Here is a 27,868-nt window from a genome sequence, read left to right on the forward strand (position 1 = left end):
TGGGTGTCAAAAGTGATGTGGAAGAGTGTGAGGGATGTTTAAATCCTCAAAGATTTACTACAATTAAGGTAAATTCCTTCCTTTTGTTTTTTAAATTAGCCTGCATCAGGTTTCCAGTGGAAGAGTCAATACAATATAACATATTTACTCTACCAGCTACTGAAAGCAATACAGAATTAACACAAGCAAGTAAATTACTACCAAGTAAACTTGACAGGGTTCCTTGTTTTCAAGAAACTTGCCATCTTAAAAGAGTGATAAGACTAATATCCACCTGGGCTTGAGTTGTTACCTCCAAAAGCAACGTACATATCTTTAACATAGACTTTCCAAACCCAAGTCTTCAAAAGTGTCAGTACTTTTAAGCGTTGGCAGGTAAACTTGCAGCCTTTTCCTGTGCTCTAAAGGGAAAATCCAGGTCTCTACCTGCATCAAAGGTGTACCATGAACGATGTCATCCCATTGTGACTCTGGAATCCCCTGGTTTTACCTCATAGGTCGGTGCTTTACACGGGGCTAAAATGAAACTTTCACCTGTGATTAGATCTAGGAGGAGGGGCTGGTGGTGTGGTCCAAGTGGTAGAGCACCTGCCCGGCAAGCATGAGGCCCTGGGTTCAAACCCCAGTATAGCCAAACAAGATGTAGCAGGAGACTGGCCAGGGTGACAAAAGACGACTTTAAAGGAATTGAGCCATTGTGACTTTATAACACACACACTGTCAGCACTTTGGTCCTTTAATTAACTTCCTAATTGAGTCTTGATTGGTCTGGCTATTCGAGGTTACAGTGATGGCCTCCAAGGTGGGTGAATTTTTGGCAGTGACCACTACCCTTGAGAAAGAAGCTTATCAGACATTTGGGGGCTTCGATTCGGGAGAATTGAGTTACCCCATGTCGACATGGGGTGGGGGCTCAAGTCAGTTCACTAACCATTCCTTCTCCTCCCTCCCCGGTTGGGAACGGAAACCAGGGTGCTTTAGTGGGGACTTCTGGCCATTCAAACTAAAAGAGGGAAATGGAAGTGGTTCCGCTATAAGCATCTGCAGAGGGAACGGAAACGAAACCTGGCCTGGAGTGAGCTGGAGTCCTCTCATGAAAGCTTGCAGAAAGAGGCGCCCCAAACTCCCCTAAACTGATGCCTGGGGGTGGGCGATGTCATCACCGTCCCCTGCCTGCCGCCCGAGGAGGACTCCGCACGGGGGCGCACGCCCTGGGGACCAAGCGGCCACCGCTGCCCCGGGGGGAACACGCGCCACCCCCGCCTCCCCAAGCGCCCGCTGCGCGCGCCGACCAGCGTACGGCTCAGACTGTTTACCTCCAACATCCTCACCTTCAGAGGACAGCGAGTCGCGTAACCCTCTCCGGGTCGTCACCGGAGACGGCTGTAGCACAGACTGCTGCAGCTGAAGGCGAACAGTCCTTCGCGTCTTCATCTCCTCGGCTTCCTGGGGTCGCGGCTGCCTCCGCTGCCGAGACCGAAGGTTGTAGACGCTTTCTCTCACTTCCTCTTTCGCAGAATCCAGCCGGAACTTTTCTAGCGGGGTTCGTTTTCCCACCGGGGACCTTTCTTTGGCCACTCGGGGCTCGAAGTCGCCGTACACCTCTGGAGGCTCTTCTGAGAACCTCACTTCCCGTCGGCCCTGGCGCGACGGAGGCGTTCCATACGCAGGCGCGTCACTGCCGCCATTTTGAGGGGCAAACCGGTGTCTTCCCTCCCGGATGGGGGCTCTAGGGGTGACGTACATCCCCCATCGTTCCCCTACCGGCTCCTCCCTCCGCCCTTCGCCCGCCATAGTTGTTGACGTAGCTTGGAGTCGATCGCGAAGGTGATTTAGCTGTCCGTAGATTCTCCTGTAGGTGGTGGCGATGGCTTTCTCGGGGCTATTGGGTGATGGTCGCAGTGGTCAGGGAGGCAGTTGAGAGTCGCCGGGCCCGCCGCCTGCGTAGTCGCTACTGTGCCGCAAACCCGCCTCTGTGCCCATGGTGTGTCCTGAGGGCTGTGGGAGAGGCAGTGCCCGGGTTGGGTCAGCTGCTGTGGGTCACCCCCGCCTCCTGGCTGGAGGCACGAAAGAGGAGGAGAAGGGGGAGGAGGACATCGCTGTCCTTGGCCTTGAGGGAGGGAGAAGAGGGTGGGGGCCAAGTCGTGCCAAGTCCAGCTGCTCGTGGCAACTGTTGCCGCGCGCCGCAGGCGCACGTCCGGGTGCCGAGGCCCCGGGAGAGGGCGAGGTTCGGTCCTCGCGCCCAGACTGTTGCGCAGTTCCTCTAGAGCCCGGCCTTCGCCAGGGTCCGGAGTAGGAGTAGGGATCGGACAGGGATTTTTGCAGGCGTCATCTTTTCATGGCCAAAATCAATAGTTTCAAAGCTCCTTAGGAAGACTGTCACCCATTTTTTAAGTCACCTGTTGAAGCTGGGAACCGGTGGTTCACGCCTGTAATCCTAGCTCCTTGGGATGCTGAGTTAAGGAACGATCGAGGTTCGAGGCCAGCCCAGGCAAATAGTTCTTAAATTGTTCTTAAACCCATCTCCAAAACAATCAGACCAAAATGAATTGGAGGTGTGTGTGGCTCAAGCAGTAGAGCACCTGCTACCCCAGTGCACCAAAAAAATAAATAAAAATCACCTGTTGAGGGTGTACAGCATCGAATCTACAATCATAACCATCCCGTGGATTTCCATTTGCGAAATGTAGCCATAACAAACAACCTTATTCCTGGTCTTTTCCCTAAAAGTTCTGTGCCAGCAGCTCTGCTCTAGGAAGAAGGCTAGTGCTGCGCTGTGCACAGTGATAGATTGAGGAGATACTTTGATTTAAGGCGGCCTTGTAATTTTAAGTTGGAATCCATTATTTTGCTTTGGTTCTGGGCCATGATATTGCTGTGTTTGATTTAGGGTTCTTACGTTTAGTTTACAGAATAAGATAAGCATGACCAAAGCTGTTTGTTTCAGCTCTGTCTCCCATATTTACAGATGTGGGTAATCTGCAAATATTTAACCAAATTTAGACAAAGTGAGGAACAACTGATTAAGTTCGTGTAAAGTCCTAGTTACTGCTAAAAAAAAAAAAAAAAAAGCCTAATGTTACATTCAACTATACAACTTGTTTGTTTTCACGGAGGACTTTCTATGATTTAAATCAATAGATTTAAAGTTATAATTTTGATAGTAACTGATCCTGAAAAATGTGGAGTCTTTTTTTACTTTTTTAGATATTTATTTTTTGGAGGTGCTGGGGTTTGAACTCAGGGCCTCACACTTGCTAAGCAGGCACTTTACCACCTGAACCACTCCACCAGTCTCTTAGATATTTTCAATAATTAACTTAATGTTTTTGAGTAACTCATTTGTTGCTCAAGAGTGCACAAATTTTGGTTATGTTTTCATTAATAGTCCATAAATTTGGCCTCCAACAAAGAATTACGTGATTTAGAGTCAGGTAGGTTTTAGCCTGCTAGGAACTTAGTTTGATTTGTTACATACAATATCAAAAAACTGGAGAAGGAATAACAAGAAGGAAACACTGCTACTTGGGAAAATGAAAATGATACTTTTTCTCGACAGCTTGGGTTAGATGGGTATTTGGAAGAATTGTGAGACTAATTCTTTTCTACAAAATGCAGAATAGTATTGATATTTGATAATATCTGACTTTTACTATTTTTTTAGTAATGCTTTTTCTGTAAGGTGGCTGTAATTACATTACTTATTAGGAACACATAATAGTAAAATTTATTTACTAGATGTACAGTAATTATTAAAGGATATAAAGTTTATAGGATGAACACATATGAAGTGCCTCTTTAAAACATTACAACACAGATGGCGTGGATACTGGTTTGTGTAACTGCGGTTTGGGGGACATATTAAAAAAGACAAGAGGTTTTACATATTGTTGAACAATTGGAAGATGAGAGGATCTACAGATTATTGGATAATTAGTATATGTTATTTTGTAATTAAAACTGCTTATAAAGGCTTAGGAATGGCTTTTCAGAGAAATAATGAGAATGGTAAAGTAAAATTGGAGTAGAGGAATGGTAACTAGTATTAGTACATGTGTTTGCTTAGGATTTTCTCACTTTCATGTAGGTTATGAGGATACATAATCCTAGCTGTAACATAACTGCCTCCCATACCTAGGAATCTTACAAATACCAAACTTTCATTACTAACTGTGAGTTAAAGCCAAACTCTTTGTCGAACCAGATATTCTGCTCTATGGATGTTTTCCAAACTCTAAGAGTGGCTCACCAGAGATGTAACATTACAGAGACTCATAGCCAATATTACAAAGGATTTGCTGAGTCAACAATGCCAAAAGAGACCTGAGCTCTGGACTTTAAACAGTTATGGAATTTGAGAAAAATGGAGGAATTCAGCGAATCAAGAGAAGAAATTATATCCACTCATTGATTCATGTCTATTAAAAATCTATTCTGTGTTAACAGATGAAGACTTTAGTTTGAGGGACTCTGCCATACATTAAGGAAGACATAACACAAAATAAAATTCAGAGTAATGACTTGCATTAATTTACATAGCTGGCTATTAGGGCTAGATCTAGAAATCCTGTGCTCTAGACATTGGATTTTTTAAATAAAGCAGCTGTTTTACATGGAACTCATTTTAAAAAATTACCATACAGGAGTTTTATGTTTAAGCAGAAATTTCTTTTAAAGAACATTAGTTCAAGCCGGGTGCCAGGGGCTCACACCTGTAATTCTAGCTACTCAGGAGTCAGAGATCAGGTTCGTAGTTGGAAGCCAGCCTAGGCAAATAGTTCACCAGACACTATCTTGAAAAACCCATCACAAAAAAGAACTTACAGGAGTGGCTCAGGTGGTAAGAGTTCCTGCCTTGCCAACGTGAGGCCCTGTGTTCAAACCCCAGTGTTGCGCCCCCCCCCCACAAAGAAGCAATCCATTGTGCATAATCAAATTTCTGGCTAGATAGGGAAGTAACTGGTTATATAGGGAGATAAATAACTTTGGAAATAACTGATTTATTGGTTTTATTAAAAGGGGCAAGTTGTTAATTTTAATAGGCAGTAAATTAATGAGATAATTGGCTCCAATTCCCCATTCTTACAAGTACTAGAAAACACACACACATACACATACATACATACATGCATACATATTGGGGTTCAAACTCACAGCCTCACACTTGCCAGGCCAGTACTCTACCACTTGAACTACTCTACCAGCTCTGCTTTATATTGGGTGTTTTCAAGATAGGGTCTCACAAACTATTTGCCCTCAGGCTGGCTTCAAACAGCAATCAGGTTCTCTGCCTCCTGAATATCTAGGATTACAAGCAGGAACCATCAGTGCTCAGCTTTTTTTTTTTTTTGGAGACAGTGTCTTGCTATTTAGTCAGGCTAGTCTGGAACTTGCTGTGTAACCCAGGCAGGCCTTGAATTCATGATCCTTCTGCCTCTGCCTCATAGTGCTGGGATTACAGGCATATACCAGCAGGCCCAGCTAATATGTTAAAGACTATACAAATGAAAATGTATAGCTGAAAATGTTACACTGAAATTAAGGAAACTTAAACTCAGTGAAGTAAATGGAATATAATACTCTTCAGCTGTTGAATTACAAATTGCAGTCAATCGATAAACAGCATCTAAGAGTCTTCCCAAATCCTTTGATTTCTGCCAAAAAGGGATGATTGAGAGGTGAAGGCACACCCAAAATCGTGTGTGTGTGTGTGTGTGTGTGTGTGTGTGTGTGTGTGTGTGTGTGTGAAGTTGTTAATTCAATAAACATTTCAGCTTTTATGAGTGGTCCCTGTTCCAGGTGCTGGGGCTATAGCAATGAACAAACCAAACCAAAAGACAGCTCTTCTTGATCTCTTGGGGTTTATTTTCCATGGGGCAAAATCAAAGTAAATAAAATAGTGTGTCGGTCAGAAATGTAATGAAAAAAATGAGAAAAGGGAAAGAAAAATTTACAGAGGATTTCTTCTGTGTTGTCTTGGGCCGGTATAGGTCAGGAAGAGTAATTTTATACTTGACTTTGCTCCTAATCAATTATACATTCTTGGGTAAGGTGCTTGTGGGCCCCTTCCCCTCCCCCCCCCGCACTTTTCAGCTACAAAATTAGATCTGAGTAAGTTGGTTTTAAAAAATCATTTATTCGTATGTGCCTACATTGTTTAAATAACATCTGGTTTTGGTCCATCCTTTACTACTGTCATTTAGCAGACATCCGTACGACCTTATGTGGTACACCGTATGTAGCATTGTCCTTACTGATGCCTGAGCAAACTAGGGTTTAGCTTGGACAACTGGTTCCAGGAAGTGTAGTCGTGGCAGAGGCTGGGTTCAAAGTCAAGTCTGACTAGTGCCTGCACTGTGTTTGGGCACTGCCTCTTGCTGTGTTGGTGACACGGGTTTTTCTAGCGTATGAATTTTGGGTCGTCTTAAGGGTTTTGCGGCAGCTGAGTGCGAGAAGCCCGAGGCGCCGGTTGGGTTCGGAGCTGGCAGGATCCGGGTGCAGACGTGCACCGCGGGAGGAGGCGGGCTGAGGACTACGGGTCCCAGCATTCTGCTGGAGCCTCTTGCGGAGGTCGCGGTCACGTGGGCGGGACGGGCGACATTCCGCCGCAGCAACCCTGGGTGCAGCCCTGCGTCGTGGAGCTGAAGCGACACCCGAGGGGCTTCACCGGTGGTACTGACAGGCCACGGTTTAAAACTCCGCCGGAATTTGTAAGTACGCAGAATGAACATACAGCTTTCCCACGTTGTGGTGCCTGAACTGGTATTTTCTCCTTTCACAAGGTCTTGAGAACCGAACCCTCCCCACCCCCACCTCCCTACGGCACAAACAGAAAACAAGGTAGGTTGGGGTAGATTTTTGTTCTGTAGTAGCAGAAAGAGACGGAGTCTTTCAAACATTAGATGGATTAAGGGGAGAGTAAATAATTGGTTTGAGCCTTAAGATGAGAACCAGAATTCCTTTAAGTTTCGAAACCCTAACTGGAATTTATGCTACTAATTCAGGTTGCGATTACTTCCTTTACGCCCATATAGGATCCCAACATTCACCATCTTCATCATTTGAAGATAGTACATTCATCTTTTTTTTTTTTTTTGTCTTTGTGGTGCTAAGCAAGACACATAATTAGCATTTTGCCTACATATTTATGTACTTTACTCTTAATTGTGTTTCACTGAGTGAAAAAGTTCACTCCTTTTCCCTTCTGTCAGCAAAATCGGTAGTACACTTTTATCAGTAGTGCTTTTAGACTTTATACTGTTACACAGATCCAGAGGTAGTGGGCTTACTCTGATTACATACTCGTTTGTTTTACCTGTTTTTAGGTTTTAGAGTATTTTATTTTAGATCTGATTATACTCAGATCCTTTGTTTTTTTTTTAAGAATTAACACTGGCAGCTACATAGGTTTATAAGTTTTATATTTTAAGCACGTGATTAAATTTTGTTTGTAAATTGTCAGTGGAAACTCATTTAATGAAAAAAGAACTTCATGGTAGAATTAAAAATGTTACTGGAAACCTTTGGATTAGAACAGTGTGAAAAACTAACATTTGCTATGAACGTTTAAGTGAGACCCTCTCAAATAATGTTTATGCTGAATGCAGAGTTCACAACCTGATTGCCAGTTTTGCTGCAGGGTAATCATGTGACCTTAATGACTCATTGAAGCTCTTTTTTTTCTTGAGAGCTTGTATAATAAAGTAACTGGTTTTAGCTAATTGAGGATTGACTATTTTAATAATACATTGTACCTTACATAATTTTTTTTAGTCTAGAGTGTCATTTTAAACTGTATTCCATGAAAATCATATTTCTTTGAAGTGGCACTTAAATTTCCCAAGGAAAGTTGGCTCAGAGAAGCCTTCTCTGCCTATCACTTTGAGGTTGCACACTTACACCCACTGTGAAAGCATATACACTTGGAAGTTCTACAGCTTCCAGTGAATTTAAGGAATAAAGAATTGGCTGTTTCGCTGGGTGCAGTCACTCACATCTGTAATCCCAACTACTCAGGAGGTGGAGACCAGGAGAATCATGGTCAGAGGGCAACCCAGGCAAAAAGTTAACAAGACCTCATCTCAACCAATAAGCTGGGTGTGGTGGTGTGTGTCTGTCATCCCAGCTACTCTGTGAGGCATAAATAGGATTGTGGTCCAGGCCCACCTGGGCAAAAAACGTGATGTCCTATTTGAAAAATAACTGAAGCTGGGGGTGGAATGTCTTGCCTTAACAAGGGGAGGCCCTGAATTTAAACCCTCGTACTGCAAAAAAAAAAAGAAAGAAAACAAACTGCTGTTTTTGTTTTGTATCTAAATATTTCTATGTCATATGAACCCCTTATTAAAGTTTGTTTGCAAGAGGGAATTCAACATGGTGCTTATAGTTTCTCATAAATTTTGCACAGAAAATCAAGCTTTTGGGAATAAGGAAAGGTGTCTGGTCTGAATTCCTAGGGTGTCACCCATGTGACTTTGGCAGATGATATCTAGTTCTGAACCCATTTCCTCATTAGTAAAGTGGCCATTTGCAGGATTAATTGGAGTATTAAATGGGATAATTTAAGGATTTAGGATTTAGTTTCTGCTGGGTATTGAGGGGGTGGCGGGGGAGAGGGAGAGGGTGGAGTGGGTGTTAAGGGAGGGGGTGGGGGCAGGGGGGAGAAATGAACCAAGCCTTGTATGCACATATGAATAATAAAAGGAAAAAAAAAAAAGGATTTAGGATAAGTGGAAGCTGCTGTTACTGAGAAGAATACTTTCCTTTTTACCTTATTAGAGGAGCTATATTACATGATTTTGGTAATCAAAATAGGAAGAAAATAAATCCATAATTCCACTACCTAATAGATCAGACTGTTTTGCTTTTTATATATTTTCCATCCTTGACCAATAGATGTACAAAAAAAATAAAATTTAAAACATTTATTTAAATAAATTTAAATAAATAAATTTAAATTTATTTATTTAAAATTTAAATAAATCCATAATTCCACTACCTAATAGATCAGACTGTTTTGCTTTTTATATATTTTCCATCCTTGACCAATAGATGTACAAAAAAAATAAAATTTAAAACACATATATATATATATATATATTTTTTAACTTCTGAAGACTCTTGTAACTATATAAATCGAGCTGCTTGGTTTTGCCTTTATTCTGATCTCCTGGTGAAAAAGCAGCAGAACTTCAGTGCAGTTTTTACTTGCTTTTGCCATTCACCAAATAAAACCTTTAGTTGTACTTTAATAGTTCAAATAATAATAGTAATCAACAGCTTTGAAGACTTTCTTTGTGCCCCACAGTGGTAGTGGACAGTATCTCATTTAGCCCTCACACTGCCTTCATTTGGGGGTTAAGAAAACCAAAGGCATAAAGAGAAAATTCAGGTCAGAAGCAGGAGCAGTGTGACTTTACAGGAGAATGCTGTACTGGGTTTTGTATTTATAGATTCACTCTGTGAATGCTAGATCATATATGTAAGCAGGAGTTGATCCTGGGAGATTACTTACAACTTTTTTGTGTAAAAGAAACAATACTTTGTGTAACAGAATAGTACTTGGATCACCAGATTTAAACATTACAGGAAAATGATACAGAATAATAGGGAAGTGTTCAGTGCCTTAACAGATGAGGCCATTCACTTATAATTTTATTAATTATGGTAATAAAAATATTTATACTGAAGACAAGCTGTTAGGAATAAACTTTCTTTTTAAAAATAAGAGGTAAATTAGACATGGGGTTTATAGTAAGGGAAAACTAACTTTTCTTAAAGAGTTACTTCTTAAACACTAAACTTTATAGTGAGCACTGGTTATTTGGCAAACCTGTTAAATCACAAATTCCAGCAGGAGACGCTCAGAACTTCTGGTCTACTGTGTCTGGGAGGTTGTGTGCCCAAGAATCTGTAGTTTTAACAAGCCCCCAAGAGATGCTAATTATTTCCAGATAATAAGTTGAATAGAGTAAGGACATAAATATTAATATTAATATTAAGATGGCTGTGGGCACACATCTATAATCCCAGCTATATAGAAGACTGAGGCAAGAGGCTCGAGAGTTCAAGACCAGCCTGGACAACATAGCAAGACCGTGACTCAAAAAAAAGAAAAGAAAAAAGTTGTGGTTGTCCCAGTTTTTGGCTTGGCAGTTACACCCCAATAGCAGCGGGCATCCAGGTCTTGGTTTTTGAAGGAACTTGAAGGTTTTAGGGAAGTGATTGATTCCAGTACTGGGGCAGAGGAAATACAATATGAACCTGGAGCATCACATGGTGCTTGAAGTGAAATGAAGGAAGTGCTCAGAAAACTTTGGGAACTTGTAAGGACAGGAACCAACTTGAAGACACGCCTAAGGGCCAACTTAGAGCACTGTGAGCAACAAAATGAGTAATGAGAAAATTTAACTTTAACACATAAAATAAATATTCATGAATCCAGACTGTTACAGCTGAGTAGAGAAGGGATAACTCATAGAAGAATTCCAATAAATAAATGCACAAGGAAAATAGCAAATCACCATTAGCAAGTAGCAGCATAATGATTATTGCAGACAAGATCTACTCTATAATATCAGGATATTATAGAGTTTCAAGGTATCTGCCCCAACATCATTAATTAACTACAGGAAAAACAGTAAGTTGACAGTGGGGAAACCATGTAAACCAATAGGTCAAAGTTTATAAGACATAAGGCATAGGGTATCACGAACCCAGTGAGAGGATCCAGTGAGACGGACACACCATTTCTTTGGTGTTTGTTATTCTTGGCAAAAATGTATAACCTTTTAATCTTTCAAATCTTGATAAAATACTGGAAAAACCCAAACTGAGGGACATTCTCCAAACTATCAGGTATTGTTCCAGAGTCAAGGTCACAAAGACAAGGAAAGGTCATAAAAGACAAGTAAAAACTGAGGAACTGTCACATTGGAGTCAGAAGGGAAATAACAACTAAATGCAATGTGGAATTACCGTGTTGGATCCTAGAACAGAAAAAACGTGAAATTTGAACACGGCTTGTATTTCACTCATCGATTTGTACCAATGTTAATTTCTTGGATTTAGTAATTGTTTTTTAATTATATTAGATACTAGATAAGGAATGTAAGGGACCTCTACACCATTTAACAACTTTTCTGCAAGTCTACAGTTAGTTCAAAATAAAATATTAATAATATGCGTTGACCTGAACTAGTTATAAACAGTGATTAGGGAAGCTGTGCTAAAATTGGGAGTCTTGTTTGTAATTCCAGGCTGAGGTAGGAAAATTGCAACTTTAAGGCCAGCCTGGGTAACATAGTGAGGACTCTGTCTTACAAAAAAAAAAAAAAAGGACTGGAGGTGTGGTTCAAGTGGTAGAGCACCTGCCTAGCAAGTGCAGGACCCTGAATTCAAACCCTAGTGCACCAAACAAACAAATAAACAAACAAAAAACAAAGCCAATTAGCAAACTCTTACATCCTTGGTTCCTTGCTAGTACTTATGGTCACTGTAAACCAGAGATGTGAGTCAAGGGATTTGGAAATGTAGGAGAGTAAGTAGGAAAAGAAAGGAAAACATGTATTAGTATCTCAACTGCTCCAGGCATCCAGTTTCTATGTAAAAAACTGTTCCATAAGGAACAGTTCCATACCCAGGGTGGGGGGTAGGGGGAGGTGGACAACATGGAACGGAGATATTCTTTGGCTGTATGGCTGTTTACTAACTTTTTTTTTTTTGTGGCACTGGGTTTGAACTCAGGGCCTCACGCTTGCTAGGTAAGCTCTTATCACTTGAACCATCTGTCAGCCTTTTCTTGTGATGGGTTTTTTTGAGATGGGGTATTGTGAACTATTTGCCTGGGCCTGGCTTCAAACTGAGATCCTCCTGATCTCTTCCTCTGGAGTAGCTAGGATTATAGGTGCAAGCCACCAGTGCCCAGTGGATCATATGTTTTGATCAATTTATCTGTTCTTTCAAAGAGGGAAGTGTGTGGTAAATTAGTACTGAAGATTGTCATCCACATGTCCTCTCCCAGTGATCTCAAGACTTTGCCTAATTAAAAGTAGCTTGTCACAAAATAAATAGAAGAGCTTCCTCAAGAGCACTCTTTCTTTTGGCAGTACTGGAGTTTAAACTCAGGGCCTCATACTTGGCTAGGCAGGTGCTGTACCACTTGAGCCACTTCACCAGCCCAAGAGCACTTAAAACACTATGTTTTCAACAAAGAATTATTTTAGAGTATGTGAATTTTTTTTCTTTTTCTTTTTTGGCGGTATTGGGATTTGAACTCAGGGCTTCACACTTGAAAGGCAGGTAGGTGCGCTATGGCTTGATCCATGCCTCCAGCCTGAATATGAGAATTCAAAAAGGCATGATTACTTTTTAAAAATACTCCCTAGTCTTCCATCATCTTAATTCAGAAATAATTATGAAATATGAAGCTCTGATGATTTCATTTTGTATGTGAAACTTCTGAGAAACTTATTTCTTATAAACAAAAGGTACTTTAACATTATCAATTAACTTAGACTATAATACTCCATGGAAGAAAATATTTAAATGAAAAGTTTTTAAGTGACAAAATATTTAAAAATAAGGATCAAAGCATTTAGTTTTTAAATGTGTTTTTTGGTTTTTAATATATCATATGAGGAGTTTGGTGTAGGCTGGAGTCTAAGGGATATAATACTTTGAAAAGTCACCCTAATCCTTAGTCTGAAACTTAATTATCCTACCATTAAAAAAAAGAAGGAATTTTTTATGTTATCAAAGGCAAATTTGAGCTTTCATACTACTTTTTATTAAGTAAATATCAAGGAATGAAGTAGAATCAATATTTAAAGGAGGTAATTATTTAATGTGTTTAAAGTTGCCATGGTTAGTTGCTATAAATTTCAGTGGATTAAATAAAACTACATTTTCTTTCTTTCTTTTTTCTTGATACAGGGTCTTACTATGTAAGCCCAGGCTAGCCTTGAATTGAAACTCGCAGTCCTCCTGCCTTCGCCTGTCAAATGCTGAGATTACAGGCATGTACCACCATGCCCAGCTAGAACTACATTTTCTATTTTAGTGTTTATTTATTTAGTGCTATTTTTTTCCTTAAATTTTCTCCTAATAAGGTAGCAGGATGAACCTTACATTTACATTAGTTTTCACAAACAAAACTAATCTGTGTTTTCTTTTGTATAGCATTTATGCTGCTATGTCAGCTCTTTAAGCTTTGGATTTTGCCCATTGTGTTTGGTCAGATGTTTTGTTTGAAAATACAGGCATTCCAGTCTTTTCCATGTACCTTCCTAAAGGCCCTGTGATCTTGACAGGTGACCTTTTTTTTTTTTCCTTTCAATTTTTATTGTACCTGGGGCAGGTGATCTTTTTAATATCCATCTAAAAATCCTTCAGCCTTCACCTCCAGTCTGAATTCTCTGAACATCTACAAGTCCTAAAAGATTGCTCTCTCTCTCTAGCTATAGTAATTGTCACTGGGCCTGGCACCTGGTGGTTCCCCTTAACAATTATGCTTAGTTATCAGTAATGTAATGATAGTTTTCAAGGTATTTTCAGCATTTCTAAAAGTCAAATGATAGTCATCATTTACCTTAAATCAATTGCTTTTTATCTAAACTAATGACATGAGATAGAAAGCAAATCTAAGATATCTTAATTCTTTCCAGCATTATGTTATAGGCATTTTGAATATTATCTCTAGTTAAAATATTGCATATTTCTAAACTAAAGATAGTAACACTGGTTGGTTTTGTTTGTTTGTTTTTTGTTTGCTTGTTTTATTGGAAATTTTGATTGGAGTGAAATTACCATAAGAATGTAGATTGTTTGGAAGCTTTCCACAATAACATCTTGGGTGTTGTGGTGATGTTAAGAATGAAAGTTGCCCTTGGCCAGGCATTGGTGTCTCATGCCTGTAATCCTAGTGACTCAGGAGGCAGAGATCAGGAAGATCGAGGTTCAAAGTTAACTGGGGCAAATATTTCATGAGACCCTATCTCAAAAAGGGCTGGTAGAGTAGCTCAAGGTGCAGGTCCTGAGTTCAAAGCCCAGAACCACAAAAAAAAAAAAAAAAAAGTTGCCTTTGATAGTGAAATAATTAGGAACCATTAATGCCTAATGGTTCTGTTTAGATTCCTTCAGAAGTCCAAATATACTATCTTTCTGGAAAAATACTCAGATGTATGTAAATTCTTACATGTAATTTCAGAGGATTCAGGACTCTTTGAAATGTATTCTGTATCTTTTTGTGAGATAGAAACTTATTAGAAATGATTTTTCCTACCCCCACTCCACAGTTGAATAATATCCTATAGCTTTGCAAACAGTTTATAAAATTATTAAACTTTATAATTACTTAGGTCTGTTGGAGTGGCTCAAGTGGTAGAGCGCTTGCCTAGTAAGCACAAGGCCCTGAGTTCAACCTCTAGTACTGATCCCCTTCTCCCTGTGGCTCCCCTAAAAAAGTTTGTCACTTTAAGAAAGGCATCGTCTCCTAGTGGCTAAGAGCACAGTCTCTGGAACCAGTCTGCCTGGATTCAGATCTGGTACCTCTACAACTACCTGCATATTGGGCAAGTTGCTTAACTCTGTTTTGTAACTATGAAATGGGGATAATAATCACTTAGTGGATAAGTGTAAAGATTAAATAATTAATATACCTAAAGTGTTTAGAACAGAAAGTGGTACTCCACAAGTGTTAGCTATTGTTATTAAGTATTATTATCTGGCAGGGTTACTATGTGGTTGAATACCTGCCAATTGAGGTTCTCTAGGCTGCATCTTGCCTGGATGATGGGTGTGGTTTTCTAATTTATGCAAAGGCACACAGTGTCTTTATTCACAGAGTCATCCTTCAGGGAATATGTCAGAATAAACTCCTTTTCATACCAGTATTAAATAGGCCTCTCTTACCTTATTTCTATGAAGAGATGGTGCTTAGAATTTTATGAGAAAAACAAATTTTATGAGATACCTTTTTATTTTTTAATTTTTTTTTGAGACTGAATCTTACCATGTAGCCAAGGCCAGCCTAGAACTCCATCTTCCTGTATAAACCTTCTAAATCCTGAGATTAGGACTAGAGGTGTGGCTCAATCCATAGACTGCCTACTTTGTAAACTCGAAACCCTGAGTTCAAACCTAGTCTACCAGCAAAACAAAAACCCAATAGTCTTGGGATCATAGGCATGCACCACCATGTCTGGCTATAGGGCTTCTTTTTATCCCAATATCTGATATTCACATTACTTCTGAGCAGGGTAACTGCTGCTGCTCCTCTTGTTCACAGTATGAAAGTTTTGTTTTGCCTATTAACCTCTTTTATCTCTTGCTATTTCCACTCTACTCTTTTTTTAATTATAAAATATTAAAAAAGATGCCTTAAGCTATTAGGATTTATAATACAGTGAGCATTCTTGTTCCTCCACTCAGTTAAAAGAAATATGATTATCTTTGAAATTCTTTGAGTATATTTCTACATCCCATTTCCTACTCTCTCCTCTCAAAGGTAATAATTAGCCTGTTGGAATAGCTTTCTTTTTTCTAGATTTACTACATATTTATCCTTAGACAATATATCAATTTATATGCTTTTGAGACTTCATGTAAATGGAAAGTTTATATGAGAGAGTGAGTGTGGGTGTGTATTATTTTTCTTCTACTTGATTTTTTTTTTTCTGGCTCAGCATTCTTTAGTTTTATCTATGTCCATATGTACAATATCCCACCGTGTAACAGTACCTCAATTTATTCATCCATTTTACTATTCATGTACATTTTGGCTGTTATTTTGCTATTTCAGTGCTACCATGAAGGTTTTTATTTATACTTTTAAATGCATATGCACAAGTTTCTGTAGTGTATATGCCTAGGAGTAATTGCTGAGTTACAAGAAATACACATCTCTAGCTTTACTGGATACTGGCAAATTAATTCCAAAAGTGGTTGTACTGATACACACTTCTATCATTAGAGTAAAAGGATTAAAGTTGCTCTTTATTTTTTTCATTTATTTAAGAAATAGTTATTGGGCACTTATAGCAGTAAATAAAAGGACAAAAAGGCCTGCTATCAGGTAGTTTAGATTTTAGTGACAAAAAATAGCTAAAATACCTAACATAGCAAAGTGATACATGTCTTATGGGGAAAAATAAATTAAGGGAGTGGATATTATTTCACTGCTCCTAGAAGAACCATATGGAGGACTAGAGTCTAAGGGGCTGAAGTAGAACCTTAAGAACTGAACTTGGGGTGATTGACATGAACAGAGATGCAGGTATGAGACTGGTTCTGATGTGCTCAAGCACGTGATAGTGAAGCTATGAACATTGAAGGGTGGGATCCTGCTAGGAGCCCCTCTCTTCACTTCTACTTAATCTAGTAGTAATAAGAATGAGTGAGGAGGCTGGGAATGGGTGGTATTTTGAGCACTTGGAGATACGGAGCCCCCTTTTGACTCTAGCCTATTGTGGTTTGAAGAACCATGATAGGACATTTATCTGAAACATACAGAACAGTGTGGTTATCCTGATTCAGGAACATTGGTGGTCTGATGCTTGCTTGACCCTTGAAGTTGGGAGGAGGGTAGAATTACTCTGAGCTGTGGACTTTAAGACTGTCTTTACTCTTATGCATGGAGATAGGGAATCCCTGGGGAGGGATAGTGTTGCCTAGAGTATGTGGAGCTCCCATTGTCAAATCTGTCAACTTTTTGCCAGTGGAAGTGGTATCTTGCTATAGTTTTAATTGCATTTCCTCTATTTCACTCTAAAAATCCAAAATTACCTACCTTTTAAATATCACTTAGTCATATACTTTTACTTTCATCATTCATGTTTAATGGGCTCTATGATTAGGGAGATTTTGTTACCTATTTGTCCCATGACTATCTTTAGATACCTAAGATTTAATCTAGCGACTGAAATTTTTACTGTAGTGGCGCATGTGAAGAGACCTTCAGTGAAATCTGTTACTCCATATACTATCAGCAAGTAACCCCTTGAGTCAGGAACCCTGCCTACCCGGTGTTCACTCTGCCTGAGAAGCTGAGTTGGTAGCCCTCACCCATGCATTGTTACCTAACCTCAAAAAACATATCAGTATGTCTACACTGACCGTCTTTCATCTCTTCTAGGACTTCCATCAAAATATGGCCCCATTTCATAGCACTATTAGAGGCTCTTCAGTTGTCTTTTTAACTTGCTATTTTAAAATCTGAGTATCACAGCTGTTCTTGAGAGTTTGTAAGGAAAACACTTTGGCTTATTACAGCCAAGTCTGTAGCTCCTTACCAGTTCCTTACACAGTTTTACTCCCTATAATATCCACAGTATCCCTTACTGTTCTCCATGATTGAGCCTCGGAATTTGTGAAAAGAATACTGGAGACAGGCAGGGCACATACTGTAATTTGATAATCTGTGGTGCTTTCTAGGTCGCCATCTAGTTCCACTTTGTTTATGTGTTATATTCAGTGCCATGAGGGAGTGCAGAGATGATGATAGCATCTGTAAATTCCAACCGATTTACTTGCATTTCCCAGGAATAATTCAGGTCCATTGCTCAGAACTGTGCCTTCTCAAACTGATAGTGTGTGTCAACCATTAAAGAGAGATTACAAGGGTGCCAGTGTCTCACGTCTTTAATCCAAGGTACTTGGGAGCCTGAGATTGGGAGGATCGAGGCACAAGGCCAGATGAGGCAAATAGGTTTGGGAGATCCCATCCCCAAAATAACCAGAGCAAAATGGACTAGAGGTGTTGCTCAAAAGGTAAAGTACCTCCTTTGTAAGCACAAAGCCCTGAGTTCAAACCTCAGTCCCACAAAAAAAAAAAAAAAAAACGTGGGTAATGAGACCTGTCCCATCAGTTTCTTTTTTAGCTTTCAAAAGGATTTTGTCCAGTCTTCTTTGGTTGGCTATTGAGGATATCGTAAGCTTTTTCCTATTTGGATTGAAGCCTCTGATGGAAAGACGGTTGTTGTTAATGTTATCCCACATGTGGGAAGACATATATGCCACCCATTTTACAGAAGAGATATTAGAGATTTCAAAGTTTTACCAGGTTCAACATGATTATATAGACCTTATTATTCCCAAAGTACAAAAGGAGTAGAAAAAGAAATGCAGTCCTAAAAATAAATTAACCTAACCCTAGTATAAATCCTAAATGATCCAGAACCCTTCCTAGTGCCCATATGAACATAACAGTAATTCCCAATAGATAAATTCGTTTGAACCCATATTAAATTGTCATGAGAAACCCATGAGACAATTCTCATCCACCTTGACTGACCCAAATAATTTCCAAGTGCATGTTTCTAACAATATTGTGAGCAACTGCAAAGCCCATATGAGTCGTCTGAAGTTTTATCATTTACAGGTGTATGACGAATTCCCAGACCCTCCAGCCAACGCAACACCATCCACTCTGACTAGATCCAGATTCAGGTCCTCTCAAGACAGACTTCATTGGATCCACACTCAAGAGGACTCTTACCAGGTTTTCCTGGCCTTGCTACATTGCTGTAAAGTGCCAAGGGCTTAAGACTTGGGTACGTGTATTGCAACGGCAAGAGTGCCAGCACCAACAAAAGATTCATTGGACCTATCAGCTCCTCTGCTTCACCAAGCATAATAACCTTACCAACAAAGCAGAATATGTCAAGTGCCTCTGTGTGACACCACCACCAGCTGATAACGTGCAAGAAAAAAATAATTTAGTATAGAGTCCTGTCTTTTCTTGAGAAGCTGGGATTAGAAGGAGCTGTTTGAGGTCCGTGCTGCTAGTAAGTGACAACATTATAGACTGGATCGGTCCCTGAGTTCAGAGACTGAGTTGCAATTGAGTGAAAAATAGACAACGAAATCTTGAAGAATTGCACTGAAGTGCAAGCCAAATTTAAAAATCTTCAAGTAATGCTGGTTGAACTGAGAAATTGCTAAGCCACGCCTGTAACAGAACTGATTATTTTGAGTGTGTCTGTCATTGTTGCCTCTTTCTATTATATTGCTCCTGTGCTGTCTTTCTAAGTCCAGATGTTCTCTGATAACTCACATTGCCCTGATTGTGGGCAACAGTGGTTCCCTAGTTTAGAACTAGGCCATTGGTTGTACCAAACTGAACTTGTGGAAAATGAGTGTTACCAAGTCTTCTTAGACCGTATTAACAGAGCTGATTATTGCCCTGAATGTTATCCTGATAATCCTGCCAACAGAAGCCTTGTTCTTCCTTGGTCTTTCCCACTTGAGTGGGCTCCCCAAAATCTCACCAGGTGGACCTTTGAAAAAGCTTGCCATCCATTTCTTCTGGGTCCTCCACTAGTTAGAAAAAGGATACATGACTCCAGAGTAGCTGGTTTTAACCCTGCATTACAATTAATTTTGACCAGAACAGATAAAACCCTAAACAAAAAACTTGGCCAAAACAAGTAACTTTTTTAGCAGTCAAAATCGTGGAGACTGTAGAAGGTTTTGTGCTAGTAGCCCAGGGAATATGAAAAAATAATTCATTTCTCTCTTTTTTGTGGTTGATTGGTGCTGGGGATTGAACCTGGGGCCTTATGCATGCTAGGCAAGTACTCTACCACTGAGCTACACTCCCAGCTCTCATTTCTAAGTCTGACTAGACTGTCACTACTTTGGCAATTGCTTAAATTGTTAGGTCTGCTTCTGTGGTCTATGCATATTTTGTTCAGCATGAATTTAGTCAGTGTTCCAGCCAGACTGTTCATTTAGGGCCAGACTAATCCATAATCACTATAATTGAAGTTTTGGAACTAGCTTGCCCCTCCTGAAAATTCCGCAATGTAAGTATTGACATAAAATAATGTAGCCCTGGAGGGGATGCCCCATATTGTGTGCTCCATAATTGTTTTTCTAGCAGTAACTTTTGTGGGAAAGCATCCTCCTTGTAGTTGGATTCTAGATTATTTCAATAAATTTTAATAATAAACTATATTGTTCTAAATTACCACTCTTATACATTGATCAGTGATAATGAGATACATGTATATGTGTGTGTGTATGGTTATGTATATATCTCTATATACATACATGAAGTTTATTCATATATAAGCAATTTATTCCTCATTAACTCTGTTTAGCCCATCCTCAGCCACTGTCAGAGAATATTGTTACTGATAACCGGTCACTGTCAGAGAAGTCACATCCTGTTAGGCAACACTTTTCATAGGTTACAAAAAACATGTAAAAATGCTGCCTGTTTTACTTGGCTCTATATAACCAAAGACTGTCCTGTCTTTGTGGTGACTGACTTTAAATGCCCTCCCCTGAAATGAAACATCTCATAGAACATTTACTATGTGATTTATGACAAAAAGTATTATCAAGCCTGACTCCATATAATTTATGAATAGTCTAGTGGAAGCTTTTTTCTTAGAATTAAGAAAGTCTTGCTGTATGTTAGCCATATTCTGGCCTTCTTATGAAAATCATGGAACCACAGTTAGAGTTCGGCAACTTAGAAAAAGCTGTTGAAGACATCTCAGAGGCCACTGTATAATTTTTAAATTCTACTCTAGATACTAAACGGTCTTGTGTATAGCAGCTCAACAGTGTTATCAAGGATCCAGGTTCTTTCTGTTCTTCCCCCTCCTGGGATCCTTATGACGTTTGCTTTTTGTCCTTGTGGTTGTTCCTTCAATGAGTACAATATGGTTTTTTGTGTCAGACCTTTCAATCCTCATCAGAGGCTCAAAGGAGGAAGCAAAAGGCTTTCTCCTTTCAAGCAGTTCTTTCATTTGGGAATAAAATCTCTCCCAAAAGTCTCTAGCAGATTTCTTTTTGTATGTCATTAAAAGGTACTGGTTCACAAGGGAGCCTGGGAAAGCCTGTAAAGGAGAATGGAGTTGGCCTTGCCGTTGGTAAAGCACACTGATAAAATTAGGATTTTTTTTAGGCTGTTGATAATGCAACAAATCATATGTGTCACATGTTGTGAAACCTGAAGTTACTTGTCTGTATAAAGAATGTACCCCAGAGATCCATTCCTGTGTCTGCCTTATGTCTATCATGATGGAGTTTCTCTCCTGTTACATTGCTGAATAAACTGTGTGGACTGCTAAATTGAATGAAGACTAGAGTTTGTCATTAGCCATAATGAAAAACTCCTTCACTACTGAAAAGCGCTTCCTAAAAAGTGAAAATTCACTTTGACCTACTTTTGAGAATGTTTTGATGTTGATGTTATTGCCCCCAACACTGGGGTTTAAACTCAGGGCCTTCACCCTGCGTTCACCCCTGAACTTTGAGCCACTCCACCAGCCCTTTTTAAAAGGTTTTTTTTTTTTTTTCCCGAGATAGGGTCTCATGAACTGTTTGCCTGGGCTGGCTTCAAACCATGATCTTCCTGATCTCTGCCTCCTGAGTAGCTAGGATTACAGGTGTGAGCCACCGGCGCCTGGCAATGCCCCTTAATTTTTTAAAGTTATTAGAGAATGCTGTACTCCAAGGATGTGTACCAAGAAACACCTTACATGCAAATCTAGTCTATAGAAATTTTGATTCCTTAGGTTGGGAGCTGACTGAGTACTCATAGCACTGTAAGGTGGTCCTGCAGGTTGAACAACCCTAATATAAAGGTCTGACATCTGGTCACAAGCATTTTGGATAAGGGATATTCAACCAATATTTATTATATTTTTAAAGATTATAACTTTATTAAGAGGTTTCATGTTAGACTAAAGATCATTGTTGATATTTCAGCCACATTTTTTTTCTTTTTTTTTTTTTTGTGGTACTGTGGTTTGAACTCAGGGCCTCATGCTTGCTAGGCAGGTGCTCTTAATGCTTGAGACACTTTGCCAACCTTTTTTTTGGTGATGGTTTTGAGATAGGGTCTCCAAGCTGTTTACTTGGGGCTGGCTTCAAACCACAATCCTCCTGATCTCGGCCTCCTGAGTAGCTAGGATTACAGGTATGAGCCACTGGTGCTCCACTCATTTTTCTTTTTAATTAAACAGAACTGCTGTGGCACTCACAAACAGTTCTATTTCGTGTCATAATAAGCTACATGATACATGGGCAAGAAAATGGAATAAAAAATATTTTGATATATTTAAGCATGTACTTTGGCTTTCAGACATGACTGCAGTATAATATATCTGTTATATTCATAGATAACTGTAATATGTCTGTTATGTTGTTAGCTCTCAGAACTCAACATCACGGAAGAGCTCAAAATTGAGCAGGGAGTTTTGTAGCTTCTCAGCTTAGGGTTTTTATACTTCACATGGCTTAAAATAGTAGATTATTATTAGTGCTTTGTAGTTGATATGAATAATGAATTTTATTAAAATTAAATATGTTGCTAAAATTCTAAGAACAAACGATCTGGGGTGTTTGGTATTTAATAGTAGTATTTGTAAAATGACCACTACAACTACTTCCTGTTATTGTATGGCCCAACATTTGGAAACGTGCTGGGGGAGATACAGAAGAAAAATCTATGCATTCAAAGCAGTGACTGTCAGGAAAAGGAGGCCCAGGTACTTAGCTTTCATGTTGGGGTCATCTAAACTTGGTGTATGACTGCAATGTGAAGGTCATTTGGTGTATCTGAGATGTCAAAGCATTTACCATTATACCATGAGATCAAATAGAAAAGGTGCATCTTAAAGACATAGTACAAACTGGCTGGATGTAATGGTGCATACCTGTACCAAATACCTGTAATCCAAGCACTCGGGAAGCTGAGGCAGGAGGATTGTGAGTTTGAGGCCAGCCTGGGCCTCAAAAATAAACAGTAAACACACACAAAAAGAGTAAATATAAGGCTGTTACATTTGCAGATGATGCAGTGAGACAAAATTGTGTTCCTTTTTAGAAAAGTTCCAGGAAATCAAAATTAAGCAAGACATCCCCAGCCTACCATCTAGTGCATTCTCCATAAATGGAGAACAAATCTTTGAGCATTAATCTGGCCCAAGCCTTGATGAGGATAAAGCCAAATCATCAGAGTTACAGGGAAATGGAGATGTTGGCAGGGAATGAGGCCATTATTTAAGCAGAAACTGAAATTCAGTATTTCCTGGTTGAATTTGTAAGGAATTCACTAAAAGTCAGGGTGTTTTGTGCTGTATGAAGCACATAGCTCTTTATCAGTTCCTTATTGCAAAAGAAAACATGAAAGGTATCTTTTTTCTGGACAAGCTCACAGATTTGTTTTTCCTACCCTACAGTAAGTCTCCAACAACCCCATTTTTGGTCAAGATGAGGCCATGCCTCACTTTTATTATGAAGTTCTTAATGAACACATTTCCTGATCTGAATTTGACGCTGCTCAAAAGATTGACCTGTTTCTGAACAATGGCCTCCAGGTCTTTTGGATACCTGACCATATGTCTTTTTTGTGAGGATGTGTCAAGAGCTTCCATGTTTATCTCACTTTTCCCTTACGGCCTTAAGGGAATGCTATTTCAACAGTGAGCAGAGGTGATAGATTACAGAGGGACTGAGTTAAGTCACAGGATTGGCCTGTGCTTTGTGACAGGAAAGGTGTTTGCAGAAATAAGAGATGTCTGTGATGGTTCCTTTGCTGACTGCATTGTCCTTACCAAATAAAACATTTTAAAGCATTCAGTTCTGTGTACGGTGAAGTTTACTGAGAATAATCTACATAAAATAAACATGCAGACTTTAAGTTTGATAAGTGGAACACTTTCATCACCTCAAGATTTCCTCATGCTGTTTTCCAGCACATACTCCTTCCCTCAGTAACCACTAATCTTTCTGTCACCTTAGATGACTATTTCTGATGTTGGAGATCGAATCCAGGGCCTCGTATACTATGCAAGCAATCTACCACTGAAGGACCTCACACTTGCTAGGCAGACATTACTACTTGAGCTACTCCACCAGCGCTTTTTTGCGTTGGTTATTTTCATGATAGGGTCTCCAGAACTATTTGCCCCCTCTGGCTTCAAACTTCGATGCTCCTGATCTCTGCCTCCTGCGTAGCTAGGATTTCAGGTGTGAGCCCTGGCACCAGGCTTCTTTTCATTTTTAGATTCCTCCATGCTGTGTCATGTATCAGTAGTTGGTTTATTTTTAGCCCCTTGTGCAATTCTTTTTGAGTCATTCTATTTAGTAGTATTATATGCTTCTTAAATTTTATATAGATGCTATAATGCTGTACTTGTATAATTTTTGAAATCTAATGTTCTTTTTAATTGCCATATGTAATACTACATTGTGAGAGTATGCCACAGTTTTTTTAACCCACTTCCCTATTAATGAATGGTTAGGTTTTCTAATTTTTCCTCATTTTAAATAATACTGCAACAGACATACTAGGGCTAAATTGCTGATTTGTAAAAGATGTGTCTTAACTTTGCTTGCCATCTTGCTCTCCAGGTGGTAGGAATACTTTCCTTCACTGCCCATAGGGTTGAAGAGAGCTCTGTGTGTCTCTTAAGTTCTCACTAACACTTGGTGCTGCCTGATTTTAACTTTCTGCCAATCTGTTGATTGAGAAATGGTATCTCATTAATTTATTTCTTCATTTCTTTGACTATTTACATATTCATTAGGCTTTTAGGTTTCCTCATTGTTGAGCTGCTTGTTCATCTCTTTAGCCACTTTTTAAAAATAACATTATTTGTCTTTTACTGATTTGTGGGAGTTCGAATATATGCTGGATATTAATCTCTTACTGGTTATATGTGTTCAGATATTTTGCTAGTCAATGACTTACCTTTTAATTTTGATATCCTTATTTGTATAGAAATTTAAAAATTTTATGTCACATTTGTCAAAATTTCCCTTATGTTTTGTATATTTTATATCTTGTTCAAGAATCAATATACTTGATTATTTTCTTTTGAAAGTTTCACAGTTTTGCTTTTTACATTTAGATCTTTAATCCAGAATAGCTTTTTTTTGCTATTTAATTGTCCTTAAACTATTTATTAGTCCACTCCTTACCTTTTGCCACTTAGTCAATTCCCTTTATGAATGCACACATGTATTTCTTGACTGTTCTTTGTATTGTTTATCTATTCTTGCATGAATGCCCTACTGTTTGTAATGAGAGTCTTAGCCCCCTTTTTTTCAGTTATCTTAACTCTTCTTGATGTTCTGCTGCTTGCTCTTTGTGACTTTTAGATTCTCCGTTCCAGTAAAAACCAACAGCAGTCAAAAATCTCTTGAGCGTTTCAAATTGCATTGAATTTATAGATTTCATTTAATTGGAGAAAATTTGACACCAGTGGTTTTGATTCATACTGTCTATGCATATGGTATATTTTCCTGGTTATTTAGGTCTGCTCTAAATCCTTAACTAATAAGCTTTTTGCTCTAAAGTTATTATTTTTTTAAATAAACAGTTGCCTCTCTCTAAGTTCTTGCACATTCATTGTTGGATTTATTACCAGGTCCTTTTTAGTTTCTATTACTGCGTACCTTATACTTACTGCGAATAGCATCTTTGTTTCTAAAATTTTTTTCGGTGCTATATTTTATATCTTGTTCAAGAAACTAAAATATACTTGATTATTGTTTTCTTGGTTTTTGCTGTCAGGAACTTTTTTTTTTTTAATTTTCTATGATGAACTAAGATAGGAAAAAAAAAAAACCTTTCTTGTAATTTATGATAGTAATTAAAAGAAAAGTTGCTCAAGGTGCCACTGGCTCACAACTGTAATCCTAGCTACTCAGGAGGCAGAAATCAGGAGGATCAATGTTAAAAGCCATTCCCGGCCAAATAGTTCTCAAGACCATCTTAAATAAACCCAACACAAAAAAGGGCCAGCAGAGTGGTTCAAGTGGTAGAGCACCTGCCTAGCAAGCATTAGGCCCTGAGTTCAAACCCCATGCTGCAAAAAAGAAAAAAACGAAAAAGAAAAGCAGAGGGGCTGGAGAATATAGTTGGTTCAGTGGTAGAGCACCTGCCCAGCATGCCTGAGGCCCTGCATTCCATCCACAGCACTGGGGGGAAAAAAAAAACACAAAACCAAAAAACTGAAAGCCCAAACCCAAGAGTTTGAAAAAGATAAAAGGGGTAACAAGGAACACTTCAAATCTGACATGTCCCTAATTGTTCACACAGCAGGAAGAAGGGCCTGTCCCTAACCTCCCTTCCAGTTAACATATTGTATCACTGCTTCATATCCTTTACAAATAAAATATAGAGTTCTTAACTGTACACTGTCCACTGTGTTAGACATTTGGAATTAAATATTTTAATTTGTAAAATTTTACAAGAGTACTGTGGAAGAAACATAAAGCTAATTGATATGCCTCTCAAATAGGCTATCAAAAACTAACACTTTACAAAACTCACATAAATTTTTGTATTTAATCCTGTAGCAATCTTCAGTCTCATTTTTACAGATTTGGAAGGTTAAGTAACTTACTGATGAATTTGTTTTTGTCAATAAGATTTAAATATAAAATGAGATTTTTAGTGAGTGCCTATAAACTACCTCTCACTTTGATTCTTTTATATAAAGCTCATTATAGTTTATCTGTCTTTTTTGGGTATTGTATAAAAAGACATTGTATTTTCTGCCTCCATATTTTACAAAAAAGATTGCTGGGAGAAATCCACTAAGATGTCAGTGATTTGCAAGGTGTGATGGCTACATGGGGAGGCATAGGGAGGAAGATTGCAAGGCCATCCCTGGGCAAAAATGTGAGACAGTATCTGAAAAACAGCCTGAAGCCGAAGGGGCTTGGGGATGTGGTTTAAGTGGTAGAGCACCTGCCTAGCAGGCAGGAGGCTCTGAATTCAAACACTAGTACTGTAAAAAAAAAAAAAAAAAAAACAATGATGTAATTCCTGTACCTCAAGGCGATCATTGGAGTTTATAGGTGGCACCTGTCCATTGAAATTGTAGTGGGCATGCTATGAGAAAATAACATGGAACAGAGCTTGAGGGCATGAAAGAAATCTGCAGTTATTTCCTCAGCTTCTACTTTTAGAAGGATTTTTTATTTAAACTCAAGGCTCTTGAAAATTTTTGATGTTATTTCTTTCGCTTTTTCAACTATATACTAGGAGAGTGTGACATCTATGCAAGGATGATAGTGTAGAATTTGGAGTGTGATGCTGATGAAAGGCAGGAAGCAATTTTTCTTAAGGTTTTCAAGAGGAGCCAGGTGCCAGTGGCTCACACCTGTAATCCTAGCTATTTAGGAGATTCAGACCGGGAGGATTAAGGTTTGAGGCCAGTTCAGGCAAATAGTTTGCAAGATTGAATCTCCAAAATAACCAGAGCAAAAAAATAACCAGACTGGAGGTGTGGCTCAAGTGGTAGAACACCTGTTTTGTAAGTGCAAAGTCCTGAGTTCAAACTCCAGTCCCACAACAACAACAAAAAAGATTTCCAAGAGGAAATACTATCCAAACTAAAGAGATTAATCAATGAAGTTGAAATGGGTGTTTGCCCTTGAATGGATAAAATGTCATTTAATTTTTTTCATTTTATTTTAGTTACTGTATATATGCCTTGTTTCCTGGGTCCACGGGAAGCATGAGTCTTTTGGTACTTGGGACAAGAAGAAAACGAGGTATCTTCACAAGGAAAACCAGACACTAAAAAAGTGTCCCAAACTCTGAAGAGGTAGAAACATGACCGACTGTGGACTTAGGGATCCTCCAGAGGGTAAGACAAGTTGTACAGTGCTGAGGTTTGTGCTGTCAGCTGCCAGGGCTGTGCTAAGAGAACATCTCTAGTGACTGAAACTGATGCTGTGAAGTCAAAAGCTAATTCAATGGATTAATTTCTTATGATTATTCTTGTTCTCCATATTTACTGAATTTTACCACAGTATCAGATCCTAATCGTTAATATAAGGAAGATAAATGTTTTAGGATCCAATAGTGGGAACCTGCTGTATTGGCAAAATATAG

General features: G+C 39.0%; 3 protein-coding genes across 11 annotated transcripts in view; 2 read left to right on the plus strand and 1 right to left on the minus strand.

Moving 5' to 3' along the window:
* Positions 1 to 1,794, minus strand: part of Tor1aip1 (torsin 1A interacting protein 1) — a 32,743-nt gene extending 30,949 nt beyond the window's left edge. For 3 of the 5 annotated variants that reach the window (XM_020164333.2, XM_074047337.1, XM_074047335.1), the window contains exon 1: positions 1,317 to 1,794. In XM_020164333.2, coding sequence (XP_020019922.2) covers positions 1,317 to 1,794 — 478 coding nt within the window. The remainder of the gene's footprint in view (positions 1 to 1,316) is intronic. The other 2 variants (XM_074047338.1, XM_074047336.1) reach the window with 1 other exon arrangement.
* Positions 1,342 to 21,086, plus strand: LOC109700739 (torsin-1A-interacting protein 2). Of its 2 annotated transcripts, none has more exons than XM_074047340.1 (2): positions 1,342 to 1,482; positions 18,377 to 21,086. In XM_074047340.1, exon 2 carries the CDS (start codon positions 19,033 to 19,035, stop codon positions 19,426 to 19,428), a length of 396 nt encoding a protein of 131 aa, XP_073903441.1. In that variant the 5' UTR covers positions 1,342 to 1,482; positions 18,377 to 19,032; the 3' UTR covers positions 19,429 to 21,086. The 2 variants fall into 2 exon arrangements, with proteins under 2 accessions (XP_073903441.1, XP_073903440.1); XM_074047339.1 differs by lacking the exon at positions 1,342 to 1,482 and adding an exon at positions 6,573 to 6,710.
* Positions 1,342 to 27,868, plus strand: part of LOC109700738 (torsin-1A-interacting protein 2-like) — a 38,718-nt gene continuing 12,191 nt past the window's right edge. For 2 of the 4 annotated variants that reach the window (XM_074047331.1, XM_074047334.1), the window contains exons 1-2: positions 6,572 to 6,710; positions 27,449 to 27,620. In XM_074047331.1, coding sequence (XP_073903432.1) covers positions 27,587 to 27,620 — 34 coding nt within the window. In that variant the 5' untranslated portion in view covers positions 6,572 to 6,710; positions 27,449 to 27,586. Of the gene's footprint in view, positions 1,483 to 1,691; positions 1,828 to 6,571; positions 6,711 to 27,448; positions 27,621 to 27,868 lie in introns of those variants that run through there. The other 2 variants (XM_074047333.1, XM_074047332.1) reach the window with 2 other exon arrangements.

The sequence above is a fragment of the Castor canadensis genome, chromosome 11 (assembly GCF_047511655.1).
Source record: "Castor canadensis chromosome 11, mCasCan1.hap1v2, whole genome shotgun sequence".
NCBI lineage: Eukaryota > Metazoa > Chordata > Mammalia > Rodentia > Castoridae > Castor > Castor canadensis.

What these genes read in the sequence shown, in the direction of transcription:
- LOC109700739 (XM_074047340.1), top strand. Translation starts at nt 19,033, where the DNA reads ATGTTCTCTGATAACTCACATTGCCCTGATTGTGGGCAACAGTGGTTC.